This window comes from Lithobates pipiens, unplaced genomic scaffold, assembly GCF_037356315.1.
Source record: "Lithobates pipiens isolate NorthernLeopardFrog02 unplaced genomic scaffold, aLitPip1_a1.2 Scaffold_19, whole genome shotgun sequence".
Lineage (NCBI taxonomy): Eukaryota > Metazoa > Chordata > Amphibia > Anura > Ranidae > Lithobates > Lithobates pipiens.
In genome coordinates, this window is record NW_027507764.1 from 562,198,027 (window position 1) to 562,224,014 (window position 25,988).

Sequence of the window (25,988 nt, forward strand, 5' to 3'; positions counted from 1 at the left end):
AAATGTTTTATGCAGAATTAAGTTATAAAAATAAATATTAACAACAACTTTATCCGTGTCTATCAGTACAGCCTCAAAATCTATAATCGTACCGGCACTCAAAACTATCTCTCTCTTATTGTGTAGGTTCGCTGCAATCCCAAGTGCTTTCCTCACCTAAATGAGATAAAAGAGTAAATAAACTGTGTTTGGGGATTGCGCCCCCTATTTCTAATTCCCCAAAATTCCTAAAGTGCTGGTGATATATATATATATATATATATATATATATATATATATATATATATATATACATACACCTTTCCAAAAGACCTATAGTCACTCAATGTGTTAATGTCGATCTACCATATCATGCTTCACAACATATAAGTATAGTGTTCACCATAGAAACCCCCCTAAAAAGTGTACAAACAATCACAATCCAATACTCAATTGGAACTATATAAAAAAAATATACAATAATTATTAATAGTTATAAAAGTGCGTATGTCAAATTAGATCAAAGTCCTTATTTGCAATGGTTCTTTAAACCGGATCAACCCGCTTCAATCCGGTTCCAATTATCAATTCACCCTCTGGTAAGTATTCCACTATTCATTTTCCTCCCTAAGCCTTATACTCTCATGTATCACCGGAAAAGCCAAATTGTGCCACCACCAACTTGTAGAATGGCCACTCACCAGACTTCACCGTATAGTACGCCTTCGGTTCATTCAATGGATAACCACTCCTTAATTCGCTCTCCCGTCAGCAATTCCTCAATTATTTGTGTATTCATATAAAGGTAAATTAAACCAACATAGTGTAAAACCGTTTCACCTTTAATTATAAAACTTAAAAAAACATATTGCACTCACATCTCAATGTGTCTTCTAGCTGACACTAAGCTTATCCAGCCATAAGTAAACGGTGTAGAATCGGGCAAGCCAATGATGTTCCACAGGTGGTTTTTTCCTCCCTCCACTCAGCCCACCTGTCTCTGGCTCTTTCTTGTAACAAATCTGTCTCCCACAGCTTCTACACGTTTCGCAGTTTTTGCGTCGTCAGGAAGCCTGTGGGTCACTTTGCCGGAGCTCAGAGGGCCGAGTCGTGATGTCACAAGACTCCCCGCCCACCTCTACACTCTTCTATTCCTCCACTCTCCTAGGCACCACATGACTTCAGCATGCCCAATCATGCTGAGGTGTGGAGCAGCCAATCCTGGGAGAGCTGGAGAAAAAAGGAGGAGGGATGTAAAGATGGAATCATAACACACTCTCTGCTCTCTGCTCGTTCATGAGATAAATAAATCAGATGTCGGTCACAGCAGTGGGGTATGTGGTGACTCAAACTTATCTGTGTGTCATATTTTATCTTACTCAAGTAACACAAGAGGATTGCTTAGACATGGATTAACTCTTCATGGCAAGACAGGGCACAGAGGAATTGACATCCTCTACTGTACCAGGTAGAAGTCTTCATTAAAAAAAAAATTCATGTTTACATCCACTTTAAAGGTTGGCTATCTGAAAAAGCCAGTTAATGATGGCTCGTGTCTGTTGGATCTTGGCCAGATAATTAGAACACCACCACACAGCTATCAAGCTCCACACAGCCTCCTAGGTTTTTACATTGAAGATATATGTCCAGGAGGTTCGAGTACACTACACTTTGGAGCTCCATCAAGCACTTCTGAGCCCTGATGAAGGAGGATTCCTTGGCCCCTGAAATGTGTTTACTACTGTCTTCTAAATGGTTGTGATTTTACTGTTACAAATTAAAGATATATGGAGTTCTGTACCAATTGTTTTAAGCTTGGCCTCTTCTTTTCACGTCGATTCCACAATTTGAAATGTTTAAACATATTCTGTAATATTGGCAATAGTCTGTGGTACCTTCAAGGTCCAAGTAATATTTTTTTACTTAGTTTCTGGTGATGGTAAGGGATGTGGCTTCCATGATGACACATCAGTCCTTCTGGGGCCTCCTTGTCATACAATGAATTGCTTCCAAAGGCTTCATGTGTAGCTTGTACTATAGGGAGCTATTTGTTCTATCTGTATAATGCTGGAATGATACCCTTGACAGTTAATCCAATTAAAGAAATGGCTCAAACAAGCTACGAAACATTGTCAACATTATAGGATAGGTCCAGTTGAAAGTCACTAACTACTACTAGATATGTACAGGTAATCAATACCTCTTACAGTAGAATAATCTAGATACTAATATCAACTGAGGGCTCCTGTATTATGGGGTTTTATGTTAAACAGGTTTTCCAGGAAAGAGTTAAACTTTTTATACTGTATTATAGGGAAGTACCCATTGTACATTTTTAGGCTATTCCATGTCTAAGCCCCTTCTAAAAACAGCCAGGGATGAACTTGTTCTTTGAGGTGCTGTCATGGCAAGTGATAAGCACCTGTATAGGAGGTCATTGGGTTGCCTGTTGATGCATTCTTTATTGTTACTTGAAGTCCATGTAGCTACTTGCCCCTAGTGCCATACTATCATTTTTAACTACCATGTGTTGGTGAGGATGGTGGTTCTTTCAAAAGAATGTTATATGAGCAAAATGAAAGGTTGCCTTGATAGGGTACCATAACTTGCCACTCTGTTCGCCTGTTTGAGACCTTGGATATATCTGTTCCTAATGGTTATAAAGGGAGCATGTAAGTTTAAAACCTTGTTCCCAGAATGTAAGTGGCTATTCAACAGGCTGGAATTCTGTCATGAGGGAAGGTAACGTTAGGAGTGTCTGATGCACTCTCCCTCTCCCCACAGCCACCCCTTTGGTCTCTCTCTCTGAGTGTTGGATGTTGGGCAATGCCTCCTCTAATATTATTGTCGGACGGTGGCATTCCCCTCTTTGGCTTGCCTAGCCTCTTCCTCTGATTAGCTAGTGGCACTGTGGTGCTTTATATAACCATGAAAAGCCTAGGGCTTTGTGCTTGTGAAAGTGTTTGCTACATGCCTCCTGTAATCGCCTTACCTTGTTATTCTTGTAAGCCTAGTCTTGTCATGTTTGAATTCTCCTGTTGTTGACCCCTTGTCCTTACCCTCATTTGGATAAAAGATACGCCACTGATCGATGTCTGTCCTGACTCTTGCTTGGATACTGAACTCTGACTCTGCCTGCTGCTAGCCAGTCCTGACCATCCATTACAAGCTTGGCATCCTGCCAGTGACCAATCCTAATTATTCCTCTATGATACCTGCTTTGAACCCATCTGACACATGAACTCTCCCAGGGTTACTGGTGAGTCGTGCGAATATAGCATTGAACCTTAAGTCCTGGAGGCCATCGAAGTACTTGTAGGCATACTAGCCTTAAGAGAAAGGTGGCTACTGTAGGTAAAACTGCACATTAGTCTATTTCAGGAAAACAGGATATGAACAGGTGAACCTTACTAGAAATTAACCTTGCGTAAGCGGAAAACGTGGAGCTTACATAGGGGTTGGAACCAGAGCTTCAGCAGGTGAGGAAAGTGATCAGCTTCAGTGTTTTTTTTTTAACATGCATATGTAGCCAGGTACTTGGCTGAAGGAGCAAGCTGTAACACTGTCTGCAGAGCACTTAAGCTGTGACCAGACAAGTTGGACTTCAGTGCCCGGCTGCCTCCCATCAGAAGGGGGAGCGGGTGAGTCCACAGTGCTCCACAGACATTGATGCTGGCCGCAAGTGGAGTGTGGAAATTGATGTCCAGGAAGGGAGAGTAAGGCTGCTTTCACACTGGGGCGGTATTCAGGCGTTACAGCGCTAAAAATAGCGCCTGTGTAACGCCTGAAAAAAACCGGCCCCTTTAACTCCAGTGTGAAAGCCGGAGGGCTTTCACACTGGAGCGATGCGCTGGCAGGACGGTGAAAAAAGTCCTGCTAGCCGCATCTTTGCAGCGGTGAAGGAGCGGTGTATTCACCGCTCCTATACCGCTCGTACCCATTGAAATCAATGGGACACCGCGGCAATACCGCCGGCAAAGCACCGCTGCAGCGGCGCTTTGCGGGTGGGTTTAACCCCTTTTCGGCCGCTAGCGGGGGTTAAAACCACCCTGCTAGCGCCCGCACACCGCCGCTAAAACGACGGTAAAGCGCCGCTAAAAATAGCGGCGCTTTACCGCCGACGCTGCTCCCACCCCAGTGTGAAAGCAGCCTTATTGTGCCCCATACACACTATCAGTTTTTCTGCTGAGTTTTTCCTTCAGATTTACCAAAACCATATAATATGAGGTCAAACCTTAGGAGTTTCAGTTTGTATGCAATCAGGCAGGCCTTTGCACTATATGGTTTTGGTAAACCTGATGGAAAAAAATCAGCAGAAAATCTGATAGTGTGTATGGGGCATTATATTACTCAATGGATTACAGCTCCCGGGTATGGGGGTTAGGAGAAAAGAGGGATATCTTCCCAAGCTGCCGTTTGAATAGCACAGTCTTTCTGCTGCGGGAGTTTAGAGTGAGCACATTCCCCATCCAGGCTTGCCAGTATCTGACGCAGAAGCATTGGGCTTACAGCTGGGAGACAAGAAAGAGAAGATTGGAGACCGCAGGTACTGAGACTGTGCCATTGCTGGAGGAAGTCTAGTGCTGCACTGATGCTAGAGCTGTAGCACTGGGTAAATAGAACACTCCTTACATGCTGTGGGACCTCTGTCGCTGTATCACTGAACTGGTGAGAGGGCTGAGTGGCCACAGCCTGTTGTCTTTATTGGAAACTATACGTAAAAGGACTAGCCACTTACCCAATAACTTATAATACTGCATGCAAACACCCATGGGGACTATGCTTATGTGCACCAACTGCAAGGTGGGCCCCTACATGAAGCGGCAGCAGGGGAAGGTATAGGAATCTCCATCCTGATAATACCACCCTACAAGGACTTCTAGTATTGCCTGTGGGAGTAAGAATAGTTCTGCAGGAGGCTTGGGCTATAATACAACAACCTCTAGAGTGCACCCCAGATTAGTTATAAAATTGTAACTCACATTGCAGTTGATGCCTATATGCACTGTACGATTGCTGAATTTGTTGAGTTGATCCCAGTCTAGTGGTACAAAACTCTATTCAAGCTACCTTGGCATAGTGATTACCTTGTCTAGCAGACTGTGTTTGAATTTATCTACTGTGTGCTCATTTATGCTTGTACCATATCTACTCTAAACTGCACCAATACATTGAGTTTACCACTAAATGGCCTTGTGTCCATTTCCTGATATTAGCTCACCACCAAGTTAAAGCTGTATATCCTTGTGTTTTTATAGATGCTTGCAGTGACTTTTATCCAACCAGGGGTGTCAGAGGGGCTGAGGTCATTCTTGGAGTCAAGGCGCAGAACAGAGAACCCAAATTACTAAGCAGCTCCTTAGGTGGTAGCACTGCAGAGAGGTTTTACAAAGCAATCAAATGCCTACTAAAATAATTAAAATGTTAAAAATGAATTTGCCTATTTGATGAAAAGTTCACTTTAGTCCACATGGTTTCAAAGTAAACCATTCAACCAACTTTACAAGGCAGAACGAGTAGAGGCCCGGCGGTGAAGTGTTCGTAAATAAAGTTATAGAGATGGTATGCGCACACATATGTGCATGGGATTATTTCTCCTTGCCAGCAATGTCAGATGAGATATCTTGATGCATGCTTTGCCCAGCTGCTGGTATAGAAGCGACTGTCATAATGCTCCGTCTCCTGTCAGCCAAAACTCAGGGCAGCTGCCACAAAAGTGATTATAACAGCTGCTGCCAACAAGATAAAATGGATCAGACTGAGGCCGTCAAAGAAAAACAAAGCTGGACGCCAAGAAGGAAAACAGACAGAAGACGCAAATATTTTACATTCTAAATACTCAGGACTGTGACATGCATCTTTTTTAATTAGCAAAGAAAGCGCAAGGGAATTGGTACACAGGGCTTCGGACTATCCCCCTGCCTCCATGTGACATTGTGCTGGAGTGGTGATTGGCTGCATAAACACCCAGCGCTGCATTGTATGCTTTCCCAAACCCAACAGTATAGGCCTCGTTCGCACAGGGTGTTTAATACTGTACACCCGTGAAGGGCTGCATTTACCCACACAGGGATGCACAGGTGTTGCATGCATCCTCATGTAGGTACCGTATATACTCGAGTATAAGCCGAGATTTTCAGCCTCTTTTTTGAGGCTGAAAGTGCCCCCCTCGGCTTATACTCGAGTCACCGCCGTCTGCCTGCCCGATCAGCGTGTCGAGCAGACAGACGGCGGCCATTCAACTATTCAAAAGCCGCGCCTCCCTGTCTGTGATAGGCGGAACACTCAATTTCCCAGCAGTCAGTGGTCCGCCTATCAAGGACATCCGCTCATCCTCATACTACGGACGAGGATGAGAGGATGTCCGTGATAGGCGGAACACAGACTGCTGGGAAATTGAGTGTTCCGCCTATCACAGACGGAGGCGCGGCTTTTGAACAGTGGAATGGCCGCCGAGGCGCCGACGCCGTCTGTCAGACGAGAAGAGCGGCGATCCTGGCATGGCAGAAGCACACAGGCTCGGGACGCAGGCTCGGGACGCAGGCTCGGAACGCAGGCTCGGGACACAGGTAGGCTGGACACACAAGGCTGCACACACAGGGATGGACGGACACACAGGGATGGACGGACACACAGGGATGGACGGACACACAGGGCTGGACACACAGGGATGGACGGACACACAGGGATGGACGGACACACAGGGATGGACGGACACACAGGGATGGACAGGCATGTCTCACCCTCGGCTTATACACGAGTCAATAAGTTTTCCCATTTTTTTTGTGGTAAATTAGGGGCCTCGGCTTATATTCGGGTCGGCCTATACTCGAGTATATACGGTATATTAACCTGGGTCAAAGAAGATATTTTGTATAGTATAAAACATAAAACTTTTATTTATACAGCCATGAAAAAGAAAATATGGTACATTAATGATAAAAAAACATCAACAGTAAAACTGCTGACTTATGAGGGTATGTACAATGGAGTGACACTCTCCTCCTAATCAGTGACGTCACTAGAGTTGGCGTCACCTGGTGCGGTAAAACATTGTGTCACCTCCCCTTATTAAATAACACCCCAGCCTGCCTCAGTGCTCTCCTCCTGCCGCTGCGGAGTGACAGCAGTACAGAGCAGTAGACACTAGGCAGGATAGAGCATCAATCGATCTCTTGTCTAGCCCACCTCAGTGCCCTGCAGGACACTGGGCAGGCTAGTTTTGGGCCAGCAACACATGGTTATGGTGCGCACCCCAAACCGTCCCCTGTATATGATGCGGTCAGTGCTGGCACTGTCATGGATGGGGGTGTATTGCAGTCAGATGGCAGTGTACATGGGGTCCCTGTCCAAGAGGAGATGGGGTGGGGTATGGAATGGTGTATGGGGGAGATGGGGTGGTCCCTGTCCCCAGGGCCAATGAGGTAGTCCCTGTCCCCAGGGGAGATGGGGTGGGGTATGGAATGGTGTATGGGGGAGATCGGGTGGTCCCTATCCCCAGAGGAGATGGGGTGGTCCCTGTCCCCAGAGGAGATGGGGTTGTCTAATTCACCGTAACCATGGTGCAGGGCCAGGTTGATGTAGATTCTGACCAGCATGGTCTGGCTATGGCACTTTTGTCCACCTTGGTTGTTTTAGCTCATGAAGCATAGAGTGCTGAGGCCCTGGCTGAGGGCTGGCTGCCCTCCAAGCACTTGTTTATTGTCGCTTTGGCTCCCTCCAGCAGCACAGAGAGGATGATCAGCATGAGAGGCCACATCTCCACTCCAAGGGCTCTCTGAGGGAGATCTCTGCATCCCTAAAGGGACAGGGCTGGGAGACAAGCTTGTGGTGTCCTCCATGGAACCAGCTCTCATAGGCAGTACCAATGTGCTGGAAGTTTGTTTGTCCAGTAAAAGTATGCACTGGAGGGCTCTGTGCAAAGAAAGGAATGGAGGTGACTCGAGGGGTCCCAGGACTGGGGAGGACACTGGACTGAGTGCCATTTTATGGGATAAGGAGAGAGGGGTCAGCTGAGGACGTTGGTGGGGAATGTGAAGCCGCGTACACACGGGCGGATTGTATGGCCTACTTAGTCCGTCATACAATCCCGACGGACAGTCCGTCATACTTTCGAATGAACGGACTTGACCACACACGGATGCACAAACAGTCCGTCGAAAGCTTGCGCGATGACGTGTACAGCACGTACGACGGGACTAGAAATAGGAAGTCCAATACACAGCAATGCAACCTTCCGCCGTGTAAAGCTTTTCTGAGCATGCACCATTCTTAGTCCGTCGAACTAGCCTACTGACGAGCGGATTGTCCGCTGAAACCAAAGTATGACGGACAGTATTACAGAAATTCCGAAATACTTAGTACGCCAGACTGCACACTGAAAAAGTCAGCTGAAGCCCACACACGAGCGGACTGTCCGCTGAAATGTGTTTAGACGGACTAAGTAGGCCATACAATCCGCCCGTGTGTACGCGGCATGAGACTGAATAGTGGCTGCCTGATGCTGGTCCCGGCCTTGAGCGGAATGGTGCCTGGCAGTATGCCCTGCTTGTTAGGACATGCGGGCCTGGTGTCACCCCCTCTGGCGGGTGTCATCCGGGTGCGGGCGGCCCACGCCCCTCCCCCCCATAGTGATGCCACTGCTCCTAATATACCCAAAACATTTCAGGAAGAGTTCAATTCTTTCTTCAGGGGTGTTTAGGAGAAGGTCACAAAAATTGCATTCTATAACAGAGTAAGGCGGTTATCAGAAACAGGCAAGAAAATAACTTTACACAGGTACATAATAATTACTAAGGCGTGCCAAGAAAATATCCCCCACACCATTACACCACCACCACCAGCCTGAATTATTGATACAAGGCTGGATGGATCCATGCTTTCATTTTGTTTACGCCAAATTCTGACCCTACCATGTAAATGTTCCAGCTGAAATTGAGACTCATCAGACCAAGCAACATTTTTCCAATCTTCTATTGTCCAATTTTGGTGAGCCTGTGCGATTTGTAGCCTCTGTTTCCTGTTCTTGGCTGACAAGAGTGGCACCCGGTGTGGTCTTCTGCTGCTGTAGCCCATCGGCTTCAAGGTTTGATGTGTTGTGCATTCAGAGATGGTATTCTGCATACCTTGGTTGTAGCAAGTTATTATTTGAGTTACTGTTGCCTTTCTATCATCTCGAACCAGTCTGCCCATTCTCCTCCGACATCTGATATCAAGGCATTTTTCGTCACACAACTGCCACTCACTGGATATGTTCTCTTTTTAGGACCATTCTCTGTAAACCCTAGAGATGGTTGTGCGAGAAAATCCCAGTAGATCAGCAGTTTTTGAAATACTCAGACCAGCGCGTCTGGCACCCACAATCATGCCACCTTCAAAGTCACTTAAATACCCTTTCTTCCTCATTCCCCATGATGCATGGTTTTAACTTCAGCAAGTCTTCTTCACCACATTTAGATGCTTAAATGCATTGAGTTTCTGCCACGTGATTGGCTCATTAGCAATTTGTGTTACCAAACAATTGAACAGGTGTACCTAATAAAGTGGCGGGTGAGTGTATCTAGCTTACAGTATCTATCTTAGAGTATCTATCTACCTACAGTATCTCACAAAAGTGAGTACACCCCTCACATTTTTGTAAATATTTTATTATATCTTTTCATGTGACAACACTGAAGAAATGACACTTTGCTACAATGTAAAGTAGTGAGTGTACAGCTTGTATAACAGTGTACATTTTCTGTCCCCTCAAAATAACTCAACACACAGCCATTAATGTCTAAACCGCTGGCAACAAAAGCGAGTACATCCCTAAGTGAAAATGTCCAAATTGGGCCCAAAGTGTCAATATTTTGTGTGGCCACCATTATTTGTCAGCACTGCCTTAACCCTCTTGGGCATGGAGGTCACCAGAGCTTCACAGGTTGTCACTGGAGTCCTCTTCCACTCTTCCATGATGACATCTCGGAGCTGGTGGATATTAGAGACCTTGTGCTCCTCCACCTTCCATTTGAGGATGCCCCACAGATGCTCAATAAGGTTTAGGTCTGGAGACGTGGCCAGTCCATCACCTTTACAGCTACTTTAGCAAGGCAGTGGTCATCTTGGAGGTGTGTTTGGGCTCCTTATCATGTTGGAATACTTCCCTGCAGCCCAGTCTTCGAAAGGAGGGGATCATGCTCTGCTTCAGTATGTCACAGTACATGTTGGCATTCATGGTTCCCTCAATGAACTGTAGCTCCCCAATTCCGGCAGCACTCATGCAGCCCCAGACCATAATACTCCCACCACCATGCTTGACTAGGCAAGACACACTTGCCTTTGTTCTCCCCCCCGGTTGCCACCACACACGCTTGACACCATCTGAACCAAATAAGTTTATCTTGGTCTCATCAGACCACAGGACATGGTTCCAGTAATCCATGTCCTTAGTCTGCTTGTCTTCAGCAAACTGTTTGAGGCTTCCTTGTGCATCATCTTAAGAAGAGGCTTCCTTCTGGGATAATGTGATAATACTGCGCTGAAATTGCGGTGAAAAGTTACATGCAACAGCTACATACAAATGTGACAAAAATTCATAAAAACCAAAAAGGAAAAAATGTAGCGCTAAAATAGAAATAAATGATAGATAAATTATAAAAATGAAAATGTCCACTAGAGTTCATCTGAATAGACAGTAAATTCTCAAAGCTGGGAGGTCAATCCTGCATGGGGAAAAACGGCAAGCAGCTATGTATAGATGAGTAATAGGGTCCGGATGAACAGGTATGTTGAAATACTCTTACCGGAAATGTTGGACCTGTGTGCCAGCGACACCAGATCATACGAGCATATAACGATAATCGTTTGGAACAGCTGTTCATCCTAGATGCCCCAGTTGAAGTCCTATTTTCGTACGAAACTCGTAGGGCTGCTTCTTACGCCTTCTATATTGCTTTTTATTCATGTGATCACAATTTTATTTATTTCATGTATTTGGCATTTTTTGCAATAAAAACGCCCATCGATACTTTTGATTCTACACCATTGGGAGCCTCTTTTTCTTTTATGTTTCTACATGCTATTTGCTCCTTACGTTTATCTGACTGTTCGGAGATACACCTCTTTTTGGATGCCTTGGCTGTCAATTTTTTGGTCCGCTGATCCCCCTGGACGTCGATCCCATTGGATGGTCGTGGATAGCGAAGGATCTTATAGAGTCGGCTGTTCCAAACGATTTTCCTTCTGGGATGACAACCTCTGGATATGACGCTGAGCATGTGCACTCATCTTCTTTAGTCGACCATGGGGAGGTCTGTTCTGAGTAGAACCTGTCCTGTTAAACCGCTGCATGGTTTTGGCCACCATGTTGCAGCTCAGTTTCAGGGTCTTGGCAATCTTCTTATTACCTAGGCCATCTTTATGTAGAGCAACAATTCTGTTTTTCAGATCCTCAGAGAATTCTTTGCCATGAGATGCCATGTTGAACTTCCAGTGACCAGTAAGAGAGGGTGAGAGCGATAACACCAAATTTAACACACTTGCTCCCCATTCACACCCGAGACCTTGTAACACTAATGAGTCACATGACATCAGGAAGGAAATGTCTAATTGGGTCCAATTTGGACATTTTCACTTAGGGGTGTACTCACTTTTGTTGCCAGCGGTTTAGAAATGAATGGCTGTGTGATGAGTTATTTTGAGGGTACAGAACATCTACACTGTTATACATGCTGTACACTACTTTACATTGTAGCAAAGTGTCATTTCTTCAGGGTTGTCACATGAAAAGATATATTCAAATATTTGCAAAAAAAAAAGGGGTGTACTCACTTTTGTGAGATACTGTATATATATAGATATATACAGCTGCAATTCCCAAAAATTTGGGACGCTGTGTATAAAGATGGCCTGCAATAAAACAGGCCAGATTCTGTGATGGACATCTCTGCATGGGTTTAGGAGTACTTCCGAAAATCACCGTCTGTAAACACAGTTTGCCATGCCATCCAAAAATGCAAGGTAAAGCTTCATCATACAAAGAAGAAGCCATATCTGAACATGATCCAGAAACCCCGCTATCTTTTCTGAGCCAAAGCTCATTTCAAATGATCTGTTACAAAGTGGAAAACTGTTCTGTAGTCAGTTGAATCAAAATTTGACATTCTCTTTTGGCAATTGTAGGCACTTCATCCTCCTGACTAAAAAGGAGTGGGACCTTCTGGCTTGTTATCAGCACTCCCTTCAAAAGTCTCTGTTGGTATGGAGGTGCAATAGTGTGTATGGAAAGGCACCATCCATGCTGAAAAATATATTCAGGTTTTAGACAAGCAAATGCTCCCACCCAGATGATGTTATTTTCAGGGAAGACCTTGCATATTTCAGCAGGACAATGCTAAACTGCATACTGCACCTATGACAACAGCATGGCTTTCTAGTGGAAGAGTCTGGGTGCTTAACTGGCCTGCCTGCAGTCCAGACCTTTCCACAATTCAAAATATTTGGCACACCTCGAAATTCAAAATCATGACATAGCACTGTTGAGTAGTTAGAATCCTATATCAGGCAAGAATGGGACAATCTTCCTCTCCCAAAACTCCAGCAAACTGGTCTCCTTATTTCCCAGATATTTACAGAGTGTTGTTAAAAAAAAAAAGGGGGGGTGGGGGGGGGTTAGATCTCTATTTTATAAATTTTCCCTTTTAAACAGCATACAAAAAGTTCAGTATCAATTTTTAGGACTAGATACATCCATACAATAAAAATATGATACACATCCAATTACAATTCCTTCTTTTACAAACCACGATTAAAAACTAACAGCATATGTAGATCTTATAGGTCAGTGATGGTGAACCTTGGCACCCCAGATGTTTTGTAACTACATTTCCCATGATGCTCCACCACACTGCAGAGTGCGTGAGCATCATGGGAAATGTAGTTCCAAAACATCTGGGGTGCCAAGGTTCGCCATCACTGTTATAGGTTATAGAGCCATGCCCAAACATCGGGGAGAACCTATATTGCAGGTCCATCAACTATCGTGTCTAGATAAATAACAATAAGTCCCCCACCACTATACAGATGGATGACCAACCCTTAGAAAAGAGAGAGAGAGAGAGAGAAGGAAAAAAAAACACAAACAAAACACATATACTCAAAAAGGTGGATGAAGGCATAGTAAAGTCTTGTTTTTTTCCCTTTAAATTAACATACATGTTATGCTTACCTGCTCTGTGTAATGGTTTTGCACAGAGCAGCCCAGGTCCTCCTCTTTTAGGGTCCCACACAACTCTGACCCGGCCCCTCTGTCTCCTGATTGGCTCACTGGCTGTTATTCGAGAGCAGCGGGAGCCAATCAGGAGTGCGGGCCCTCGGAGAGACGAGGCTCTCGTGGACATCTCTGAATTGAGAGGGGGCTCAGATAAGTATTAGGGGGGCTGGAGGGGATGCTGCACACAGAAGTTTTTTTTACCTTCATGCATAAAATATGTGATTGCTAAAAGTGTGGGGTACATTTGTATTCAGCCCCCCCAAGTCAATACTTTTTAAAACCATCTTTCACTGCAATTACAGCTGCAAGTCTTTTTGGGAGGTCTCTACCAGCTTTGTACATCTAGAGAGGGACATTTTTGCCCATTCTTCTTTGCAAAATAGCTCAAGCTCTGTCAGATTGGATGGAGAGCGTCTGAACAGCAATTTTCAAGTCTTGCCACAGATTCTCAATTGGATTTAGGTCTGGACTTTGACTGGGCCATTCTAACACATGATTAAGCTTTGATCTAAACCATTCCATTGTAGCTCTTTATGTTTAGGGTCATTCTCCTGCTGGAAGTTGAATCTCCCCCCCAGTCTCAAGTCTTTTGCAGACTCTAACAGGTTTTCTTCTAAGCCCTATATTTGGTTCCATCCATCTTGCCATCAACTCTGACCAGCTTCCCTGTCCCTGCTGAAGAAAAGCATCCCCACAACATAATGCTGCCACCACCATGTTTCACAGTGGGGATGGTGTGTTCAGGGTGATGTGCACTGTTGGTCTTCCACCACAACGCACGTTTTTCTTTTAGGCCAAAAAGTTAAATTTTTTGTGTCATCTGACCAGAGCATCTTTTTCCACATGTTTTCTGTGTCCCCCACATGGCTTCTCACAAACTGCAAACGGGACTTCTCATGACTTTCTTTCAACAATGACTTTCTTCTTGTCACTCTTCCATAAAGGTCAGATTTGTGGAGAGAACGACTAATAGTTGTCCTGTGGACAGATTCTCCCTCCTGAGCTGTGGATCTCTGCAGCTCCTCCAGAGTTACCATGGGCCTCTTGGCTGCTTCTCTAATGAATGCTCTCCTTGCCCGGCCTGTCAGTTTAGGTGGACGGCCATGTCTTGGTAGGTTTGCAGTTGTGCCATACTCTTTCCATTTTCAGATGATGGATTGAACAGAGCTCCGTGAGATGTTCAAAGCTTGGGATATTTTTTTATAACCTAACCCTGCTTTAAACTTCTCCACAACTTTATCCCTGAACTGTGTGGTACGTTCCTTGGCCTTTATGATGCTGTTTGTTCACTAAGGTTCTCTAACAAACCTCTGAAAGCTTCACAGAACAGATGTATTTATATTGAGCATAAATGACACACAGGTGGACTCTATTTAATAATTAGGTGACTTATGATGGTGATTGATTCCACTAGATTTTAGTTAGGGGTATCAGAGTAAAGGGGACTGAATACAAATGCACACCACACTTTTCACATATTTATTTGTAAAAAAAATCAAAAACCATTTATCATTTTCCTTCCACTTCACAATTATGTGCCACTTTGTGTTGGTCTATCACATACAATCTCAATAAAAAACATTTACGGTTTTGGTTGTAACATGACAAAACGTGGAAAATTTCAAGGGGTGTGAATACTTTTTCAAGGCACTGTATCTATCTATCTTGCTTTTTATTTCAGCAGACAAATATTGCACCAATATGTGATTCAGCATCTTTTACTTATTATATTACCTTGAAATTACACAGAGGCACACTATCTAGCCAGTGTCTGCTTTTCCCCAAAGTGAAACAATTTCCCTTTTATCTTTTCAGTTGTTATCTGTACATGTACCTTCGGGGGCTTGGTGATCCAGACAGAGAAGAAATAAAAGAGGTTTCCTGGTACATTATCATTCTTCTTCATCACTTACTCCTCTTGTTGTACTGCAAACCCCTGCACACAGATGTAGATCTCTGACCCCGTATATACAATATATAAAGCTGAAATCCTGTATGCAGAAATCGATATTTCTATACCCCCCTCCCACCTGCTGTGCAGCTTTCTGCCCTTACTTTAAATCTGTATTCCAAGCAGATTAAAAAAAAAAAAACAATGCTGCTCTCTGATCATGAATGCACCATTAAATGTATTTCCCCAATGCAAGCAGGGAAGTATCTAAATTCGACTTGATATCAGTCTCCGGCAATCCCTGTATGAGAGAGCTCAGACTGGAAGAGGGAGTTAATCAGTTGTGTGGCTGTACAAGGAGCACGCTGATAGGAGTAGAAAGCATTGTGACAATGAGATAAGCTCATCAGTCTATTACCTCTCATTTTACTGTCCAGTCACAGGTTGGGGGAAAGACTTGTAGGTGTTACTGATCTGCAGCACAGAAGGCGGTCCTAGCAACCAATAATTTTGAATAAGTGGGCAGTGGTGGGCAGGGGCGGCCAATGGCAGTGTTGTCAACCTCTCACAGCATTTTTTACTGACAAAACCTGGACAATTTACTGACAGAGAAAATTTTTTACTGACAACCTGAAAAATTACAGAACTTCTATTAAAAACTAAGACAATTGATATTTAAACACAATAAGCAAACACTGACAATACCCATATCAAGTCATTTGCCTGGTTTACGCTTTAAAAACACAGCAAAACAAATTTATCAGCCCCTGATATTTACAGACAGTTGTAAAAATCACATATTTTTACAAACTGTCTGTAATTTTACTGACGGTTGGCAAACCTGGCTAGTGGTGGCATCTTGACACAAGCAGGCAGGACTAGTTGAAAGTTCAAAAGAAAGGGGGAGTCAGCCACTATAAATTTACAGACAGTTTGCTTCCATTTATGAACATTTATGGACAAGAGCAATCCCAATGTTTTTTTACAAACTGTCAGGAAATTTACAGATGGTTGGCAGGCCTGAAAAGGTGCTCTTTTGTTGGTTTCAGTGGGTGGAATAGTGCAGCATCATTGGTGTCAGCGGAAGGAGTAGTGCCCCATAATTTGTGTCAGTGGGAGAAATAGTATCTCATTGTTGTATCAATGGGAGGAATAGTGTCCCATTGTTAGGGTCAACGGAAGGTATTGTGCCCTATGCCAGGAAGATAACCCTAAATGTACCATCCTGCCTCAAAAGAACTTCATAGGGGCCACAGGTTTTAAGACATTCTTGAGTCTCCTAAAGGGGGGGCTATAAAAATGACCCTCTTCTCAATCATCCGCCTACGGATATTAACCTTGTGTACAAGAATGGCTTTTGGACTCATGCACAGTCTCCTTGTCTAATGTACCTGAATCTGCTCGGATTGAAGCCCTCAGGTTAGTTCATGACTTAAAACTTGCTGGGCATTTTGGGATTTTCAAAACAGAAGGGCTCTTGTCACATTCCTTTTGGTGGCCCAGCTATAAGAAAGATCTCAAACACTATGTGGCCTCATGCCTGACCTCTGCATGCAGTAAGACTCCCTGAGCTTCTCCTTTGGGGAGCCACTCCCTGTTCCATCAAGACCATGGGGCTCAATTTCTATGGACTTTGTGGTAGATTTACCTCCCTCAAAGAAAATGATCACTATCCTGGTCTTTGTTGACCGTCTCACTAAGATGGCTCATTTTATACCTGTTAAGGGGATACCTTCAGCTGAACAAACTGCTGAATTAATGGTTTGAAAAGTATTTAACCTGACGATGTGGTGTCTGAGCCCTTGTACACACGGTCGGACATTCCGACAACCAAATCCATCAGATTTTGTCCATCGGATTTTGTCCGAAACTGTTACATACACACGGTTGGACAAAGTTGTCGGAAAGTCCGATCGTACGTAACGTGATGACGTTATTTGGTTACGATGGGACTACGTTCACGCTAGTAGCCAATATCTTTGGTGTAGGAATTTGATCTGAGCATGCGTGGCACTTTGTCCGATCGGAATTCTCTACACATGATCGGAGTATGTCCGATCGGAGCATTTTGTTGGAAAATCTTACCAACAAGTTGGAAAACTTGGTCCGTCAGAGTATCAGTCCGATGGAGACCACACACAATATCCGACAAAACGGTCCGATCAGACACATTCCGTCGGAATCTCCGACCGTGTGTACAAGGGCTCACAGAGGAGTACAGTTTACTTCAAAATGTTGGAAACACTTTTGCTCAGCCTTAGGTGTAACAGTTAATCTGTCTTCTGCTTTTCATCCCCAGTCTAATGGTCAGACCGAGAGGACCATTCAAACCTTGGAGCAGAACCTTCAATGTTCTAAACATAGCTCCACTTCTCAAAGTCCTATTTATTTAAACAATGGGTATCATCCAGTTTTTATTCCTGATTTCCCTATCTCAACTCCAATTCTGTCTGTTACAGAAAAGAGGGATTCCACCTACAAAAAAATTATTAAAAGCCAGCAGCTATAAATACTACAGCTGCTGACTTTTAATAAATGGACACTCACCTGTCCCAGGGTCCAGTGATGTCGGCAGCCGAGGCCAATCGATCGCTCAGCTCTCGGCTGCTGCCGCTGCCATTCTCGGTGAGGGAATCAGGAAGTCAAGCTTTGCGGCTTCACTTCCCGGTTCCCTACTGCGCATGCGCGAGTCGAGTGTGTGTCCCAGCAGACAGGGTGCCGGGACAGGAAACAGCATAGACTCCCGTGGGAGTCTATGCCGGAAGTGGGTGCAAATACCTGTCTTGGACAGATATCTGCACCCCCCTGCCCCCTGAAAAGTATCAAATGTGACACCGGAGGGTGGGAGGGTTCCGATGAGCGGAAGTTATACTTTAGGGTAGAACCCGCTTTAACTACTCTGCAGGAGATCCAGGAGAAATTGATCGAAACTTTGAGTTAGGCTCAGGAATGTTATAAGAAGGGTGCTGATAGATATCGAAGATCACTGATAGATATCGAAGATCACTTCCTGATAGATATCAAAGATCACTTCCTACCTTTAATGTGGGTGACAAAGTTTGGTTAACAACCAAAAATTTGAAGGTCCATGTTACCTCTGCAAAGCTGGGCCAGAAATTTGTAGGACCATTTAAGATTTCTGCTCAGATCAATCTGGTTACCTTTTGCTCAAAACTTCCTGATAGTATGCAAATTTATCCTGTCTTTCACATATCACTACTTAAACCATTTCATGAAAATCCCTTTTCTGGAAGAATTCTTCCACCTCTTCCACCTGTTGAGGTAGAGGGTGAAGTAGAATGTGTGGTGAAAATTCTTGATTCCAGGATCTTTAGAAACAAGCTACACAATCTGGTCCAATGGGAAGGATATGGGCCAGAAGAAAATTCTTGGGAGCCTGAGGAGAACGTTCATGCCCCTAGATTAACAAGAGAAATCCACCAGAGGTTTCCTCACAAACCCAGGCCTAAAACGTCCAGAGGACATCCTGAGAGGAGGGGTGTACTGTCAGGACCTGGGTTTGAACATGGGACCTGGCATTGACTGATCCCACTGAGCTATCGGGGATGCGGGACAGCTCCTTGTCTGATCTATTGGACAATCCTATTGAATAACCCTGTCTTGTGTCTTGATTGTTGCTGAACCTTAAGCCTTGTCTCAGCACTTCTTTGCCAGGTTATTGTGCCTTCTCAGCCAGTGCCTTGCTCTTGTCTTCTCTGCTGCCATCTGTATTTTGCTACCACTCGTGATTGACCCTTGGCTTGTTTTGTTCCTTGACTACTCGACTGCCTGACCCCAACCTGCAACTACCTGTTACCGACCTTTTGGCTTGTTTACTGACCACTCTGTTGTTTGATCCTTATCTGCTCTTGTGCTTCTCCCAGCTTTCTCACACCCTTGTGGGGCAAACCTGAGGACCGCGACCTGGTACCAGCACGCAGCTAAATCCATCTCCACCATCAGGAGCTCTGGTGAACACCGGTTAGTACTTAGACTCCGCACCTCAGGTGAGCCTGTGTCATCTGCCAGAGTGACTGCCTGTGTACTTATCCTGCTGGTCAGTGGTAGTCCTGCAACTTCTATAGCATTTCCCATTGTTAGGTTCAGTGGAAGGAATGGTGCCCCATCATTGGTATCAGTGAGAGAAATAGTGTCCCATTGTTGTATCGGGAGGAATAGTGTCCCATTGTTAGGGTCAGTGGAAGGTATTGTGCTCCATTGTTGTATCAGTGGGATGAATTCCCCCATCATTTGTATCAGTGGAAGGAATTCCCCCATCATTGGTATCAGTGGGAGGAATTCCCCCATCATTAGTATCAGTGGAAGGAATTCCCCCATCATTGGTATCAGTGGGAGGAATTCCCCCATCATTAGTATCAGTGGAAGGAATCCCCCCATTGTTGGTATCAGTGGAAGGAATAGTGCCCCATCATTGCTGTCAGTGGGAGGAATAATATCCCATCCTTGGTATCAGTGGGAGGAATAGTGCCCGAGCATTGGTGTCAGTGGGAGGAATAGTGCCCGAGCATTGGTATCAGTGGGAGGAATAGTGCCCGATCATTGGTATCAGTGGGAGGAATAGTGCCCGATCATTGGTATCAGTGGGAGGAATAGTGCCTCATCTTGCTGTCAGTGGGAGGAATAATATCCCATCATTGATATCAGTGGGAGGAACACTGCCCTTTTGTTGGTTTCAGTAGGAGGAATAGTACCCCACTGTTGGTATCAGTGGAAGGATTAATGACCCATTGTTGGTACCAGTGGGAGGAATAGTATTCTATCATTTACAGTATATCAGTGGTAGGAATAGTGCCCCATCATTGGGTGTCAGTGGGAGGAATAATAGCTTGTATCACTGGGAGGAACACTGCCCCAAGGGCCTGATAATCACACGCAAAGGGCCACATCCAGCCCCTGTGCTGCAATTTTGGAGAATACTTCTTTGTGTCATTGTTCATAGGTGTCATGGAAGCAAAAAATACTGCAAAGGTATAAAGTACCAGGCGTACATAAATGAAAGATCAAACTGCCTTCAGAAAACCATGTGCTTTGCACCAACATTTTTGGGTATTCAAAAAGTAAGCAGCGACACGAGCCTACTAGAAGATAACACCGCATACAGGAATTGTCAGCTAGCCGTACTAAGCCGTCTTATTATTCAGTATGAGAATGTATTTGCTTCCCACATTATAAAAACTTGTACTTGTCGATATAAATGAACTACAAGTGTTCCGAAAGACAAGAGGACAACAGTGTCGGCGTAAAGAGGCAGTGACATTTTTAAAGTCATTTCATCATAAAATGCCACCGAGTATATGTAAATGAGACATTGAAGGACATGTTTGCCTTACCTGCTGTCCGTGATAAAACACCGCCAAGAGAAACATGGCCATTAGCAGCAGAGAGGCCTCTTTGGTCCCCAGGAAGTCCGTGCTGGAGGGAGATAAAAATAAAATCTCAGATACTTTATCAGGGTAACAATACAGTGTGAAGTCAGTACGAGGAGGACAGTTAGTAATGCGGCTTTCAGAACTCGCTGTGTAGGCGGCTGCTTAGCCTGTTTACACTCCATTATTTATTCATGAATTCACAAATAGATATTCTGCCTGAAACCACATTGTCCACATCCAGAGAGAAGCCAGCCGTCATATTCCCTGACAGGCTGAAACGCTATTCATCGAAATTCTATGGTTTCATTTAAAGAGAACCAGTCTCTTTGTACTTTACAAAAATCATTTATTGCAGAACCAGTTTTATGGACCATTTATTCAAGATTCAGAAAAAACTTCTCTACCTCTTCAACAAAGCATAGCTCTGCCATACACAATTAATAATATGTTTTTTTTTTAACACATTTTTTATTAGTTTTTTTTGTGATACCTAAATGATAAAGTTACAAAACAATAACATATTGTATCTGTCTACCGTACATATAGTTTGGTGTTAACTGTCCTCCTTAAAGGAGAATGCTAGGTTTGGCATTTTTTACACAAAAATTATGATTGCAATGTTTTTTTTTGTTTTTTTCAATTGTTCACATTTTAACATTATAAGCAATGAACAAAATGAATAAAAAAAAAATGGTTTAAAAAAATAAAATAAAATAAGTTGAAGTGGATGTAAACCCATTTTTTTTAAATTAAGGCTTGCACCTTGTATAGTATAGGATTTCGTGTCATCTGTGCCCAGTCTTTCCACAAATAGTTAATCCAGCTCTCAGCAGTCCTCTTATCTTTTTTCAGTTAGATAAAAACTGACACACAGAGAAATAGTAGTCAGTTGTTCCCCCTTGCTGTGAGTGACAGGTGATTTACTTATCTCATGCAGGAGCCTGAGAGAGGCATTCTGTGTACTTCAGATCGCCTCCTCCTTTCTTCTCCAGCTCACCCAGGATTGGCTGCTCCACACCTCAGCATGACTGGACATGCTGAAGTCATGTGGTGACTTTTCTGGGTTTTGACTGGATGTAAGTGATCATAGCAGAAGTTCAGTGTAAGAAATACACAGGAGAAAATGCATGTTGACAAGGGGAGTGTAGAGGTGGGCGGGGAGTCTACTGACATCACGATTCCACCCACTGAGCTCCGGACAACAGACCCACCCACAGAATCTGCAGTTTTTCAGGTCTCATAACAGACAGAGGGGAGACATTTGACAGGTAAGGATACATGCACGGGGCATTTATATCCTTATAGATAACAACTATTGCAGTAGTTTAGAAAGGATAGGAGCGGGAGTGGGGTTACATCCACTTTAACTGAGGCTTATTAGGGCTAATTAACTGCTTATAAGGCCTTAAATAGCAATTTATTTAAAAAAAAAAAAACTTTAAATGCAACAGAGTAACAATTATGCTACATTATTATCAATATCTCATAAACCTTTTTTTCGTGGCACTCTTTTAAAAGTATGCAAAATCTCAAAGCACACCAGTCTAAATTAACGTAAATATTACTAATCAATGGGAAACTTGAGTCTGGGATAATGCACACAACTACCTTGATTAAATTAACTTCACATTAGAAACCCCCTTTCACATCCGAGGTTCCTCATCACATCAAAAGTTCCCTTATCACATCAGAAGTTCCTGTCACATCAGAGGTCCCCTTCACATCAAAGGTTCCCTTATCACATCAGAAGTCCCCTTCACATCAGAGGTTCCCCTTTTACATCAAAGGTCCCCCATCACATCAGAAGTCCTCTTCACATCAAAGGTTCCCCCATCACATCAGAGATCCCCCTATCCCCCTAACACATCTACCCCCTCACTTCAAGGTCCCCCATAATGTCAGAGGTCCTCCATCACATCAGAGTCCCCCCTTTACATCAGAGGTCCCTGTCACATCAAAGGTTCCCTTATCACATCAAAAGTCCCCTTAACTTCAAAGGTTCCTCATCACATTAGAAGTCCCCTTCACATCAGTGGTTCCCCATCACATCAGAGATCCCCCATCATATCAGAGCTCCTCCCTTCACATCAGAGGTCCCCATCACATCAAAAGTTCCCTCATCACACCAGAGGTCCCCTTCACATCAAAGGTTACCCGTCACATCAGAAGTCCCCTGCACATCAAAGGTTCCTTATTACATCAGAAGTCCCCTTCACATCAGAGGTTCCCTATCACATCCGAAGTCCCCTTCACATCAGAGATCCCCCACATGACATCAGAGCTCCTCCCTTCACATCAGAGTCTACAACATCATATCAAAATCCCCCTTAATGTCCGAGTCCCCCCTTCACATCAGAACCCCCCTTTACATGAGAGCTCCCTCATAATTTTAGAGGCACCCCTTTACATCAATGGCCTCTTATACACAAGTCCCCCCCATCACATCAGAATCTCCGCATAGCAGAGCCCCCCCCAGTGACACAGTTTACCCATCATAGAACCCCCAAATCACACAGCCCCCCTACCATCACAGAGCTCCTCAATCACACAGTCCCCACTTCAAATCAGAGCCCAACCTTTTGGCTCCAGCAGCGTGGTAAAGGGGTGGTGGTGGAGGAGGTTTGGAGTAGGCCGATTTCCTCTTATTGAATGCTTGGGGCATCAGGCATTGCCATGGTGCATGTGTGCCGGCCACGATCACCGTAACAAATTACACCATGCGTCATGGCTTTAGAATGTCATTGGTTGTTATGGATGGTGGCCTGCCCACCCTCACCATGGTAACTCATGATGCTGATCCACGGCAAATCGGGTCCCGTTCTCCAGAGAAACTCAGATGGCACTCAGGATCATGATTCTGAACAGTATTTATAAACTGTGTCAGAAGGTCTGTTTTTGATATCAGTAGCTCGTCTGCTTCTATTATCCAGTCAGAACAAGGTAAGATTGGAATCCGAATGGTGATGAAGGAAATGCCTACATTTTATTCACCATTATTGGCAAAAAATGCAACTTTATCAGCAAAACAACACAGTTACACTTACTTCCCATTGTGATGAGAGTTGTCATATCTCAGGAAGAGTGACGTGTAAATGGTTTCTGTCAGTAGGGAATATATTGCTATCATAATAAGCAGCACTGCCAGCTTCAAGACGGAGTTGAGCCGTAGAAAGACCGCACAGGTGACCATCGCAAGAACTCCAGTGAAGACGAAGTACTGATGGAAAGAAAAATGGTCATTGTCAGCTATATTGATAGAAAATAATATTAACTGCCATTCCTCTGCACTTAAAGTGTATGCAAATACTAAGGAACTTCTTTAATTTGCTCAGTTTAGGTCTGTTAAATAAAGGAATGAAAGTGTTTTGTTATATCTCTTTAATAAGTGTGTACAAATACCTTACAAAAATGAGGCGAGGGATAGAGTGGGGAGGGTTAGAACTCCCGTTGGTATTTTTTTTTTGTGTGACATGCACTTTTAATCCTTTTGGACCTAGACAACAAAGCCAAATGTACTTTTTTTTTTTTACTTTTTTTAATACTATAACAGTGACACTGTCATCCTGACAATTACAGTATTGAAACCTAGATGCCCAAGCCATTATGTAGAAGTGTCAGTATTCATTGGTAAACTGGACCATAACGTTATAGGGCCAATTAATATTTTTCACACAAGATTCACACAACTTTAAGTGTATGTACAACCTAAGGATGAACTCCTTGTATTTGTTCTCTTTTGTTTTGTTATATATAATATACAGCAATGAAAGCGTTTTGTTATATCTGTTCGATAAATGCAAAAAAATACCCTCGGATCCTGACAGAAATCCAGTGAAATTCTAACTTGGACTATTTTAATGCCGTGTACACACGAGCGGAATTTCCGTCTGAAAAATCTTGGATGGTTTTTCCGACGGAATTCCACTCAAGCTTGCCTTGCATACACACGGTCACACAAAAGTTCTCGGAACTTTCGACTGTCAAGAATGCGGTGACGTACAACACTACGAAGAGCCGAGCAAATGACGTTCAATGCTTCTGAGCATGCGTTGAATTGTTTCCGAGCATGCGTGATTTTTTGCACGTCCGAATTGCATACAGACGATCGCATTTTCAGATAAAAAACTTTTCCCGACCAAAAAATAGAGAACCTGCTCTCAATCTTTTGCTGGCTGGAATTCCACCAGCAGAAGACCAATGGAGCATACACACGGTTGCATTTTCTGACAAAAAACTCTCATCTGAGTTTTGCTGGCGGCATTTCCGATCGTGTGTACGCGGCATTACTGGAGATGAGGTGAGGAATAGAGTGGGAAGGGTTAGAACCCCCGCTGGTATTTTACTGCTATCTGGTTTTTGGATTGACATACACTTTCACCCTTGTGTGTCTAAGTCCAAGCCAAATATCTTTTTTTTAATGCTTATTTTTTTAATACTGTAATTGTATCAGACAGTCAGACAGTTTGTCAGAGCTGGGCTCAGCCCTTCCTTCTCTGACCTGGCAGCTCAGCTGTCAGCTATTTGCCAGCTCCTATCTCTCAACAGTGACTCACCTGTTGATGATATCCTGCTTGTCAGTCCTGCCTACTCAACCACTTCCGGACCTGCTCACGCCGATATACGTCGGCACTTTAAAGAGGGATTTCTTTGTTATGGCAGCAGCTAGCTGCCATAACCCTAGTATGCTCTTCTTCAGTGAGCGGACCCGTGTCCGAAAATAGTGGTCTCTGCAGCGGATTCGCTGCAAGATCACTTTTATTGGAGGCGGGAGAGGGCCCACCCCTCGGGTCCTCTACCTGGCTTGGTATGGAGATGAGTGAGGGGAAGATGGCCCCCACCCATCTCCATACCATTGTAGGGCGGAAGCGGCGTCAAAATGTCACTTCTGTCTATAGCTCTTAAAGTAAAATGTTTTATTTTATTTTTTTAATGACATTTCATTTTTGTTATTGCATTTTAGTGTAAATATGAGATCTGAGGTCTTTTTGACCCCAGGTCTCATATTTAAGAGGTCCTGTAATGCTTTTTTTCTATTACAAGGGATGTTTACCTTCCTTGTAATAGGAATAAAAGTGAGACAATATTTTTTTTTTAAAAAGAACAGTGTAAAAATAAAAAATAAAAGGTAGCTCCCACATATGAAAACGGTTTTCAAACCACACATGTGAGGTATCGCTGCGATTGATAGAGTGAGAGCAATATTTCTAGCTCTAAACCTCCTCTGTAACTCAAAACATGCAACCTGTAGAATTTTTTAAACGTCACCTATGGAGATTTGTAAGGGTAAAAGTTTGTCGCCATTCCACAAGCGGGCACAATTTTGAAGCGTGACATGTTGCGTATTGATTTATTCAAGGGGACATTATCTTTCACAATATAAAAAAAAGTTGGGCTAACTTTACTGTTGTCTTATTTTTTAATTCAAAAACATTTTTTTTTTTTTTAAAAGTGCGTTTGTAAGACCGCTGCACAAATA

At 43.8% G+C, this 25,988-nt stretch overlaps 1 protein-coding gene across 2 annotated transcripts in view; it reads right to left on the reverse strand.

Moving 5' to 3' along the window:
• The window catches only part of ADCY8 (adenylate cyclase 8), a 437,831-nt gene that overhangs the window by 36,415 nt on the left and 375,428 nt on the right, over positions 1 to 25,988 (reverse strand). For both annotated transcript variants that reach the window (XM_077493354.1, XM_077493353.1), the window contains 2 exons: positions 23,557 to 23,729; positions 20,474 to 20,555 (listed from right to left, as the gene is read on the reverse strand). In XM_077493354.1, the coding sequence (XP_077349480.1) occupies positions 20,474 to 20,555; positions 23,557 to 23,729 (255 nt within the window). The remainder of the gene's footprint in view (positions 1 to 20,473; positions 20,556 to 23,556; positions 23,730 to 25,988) is intronic.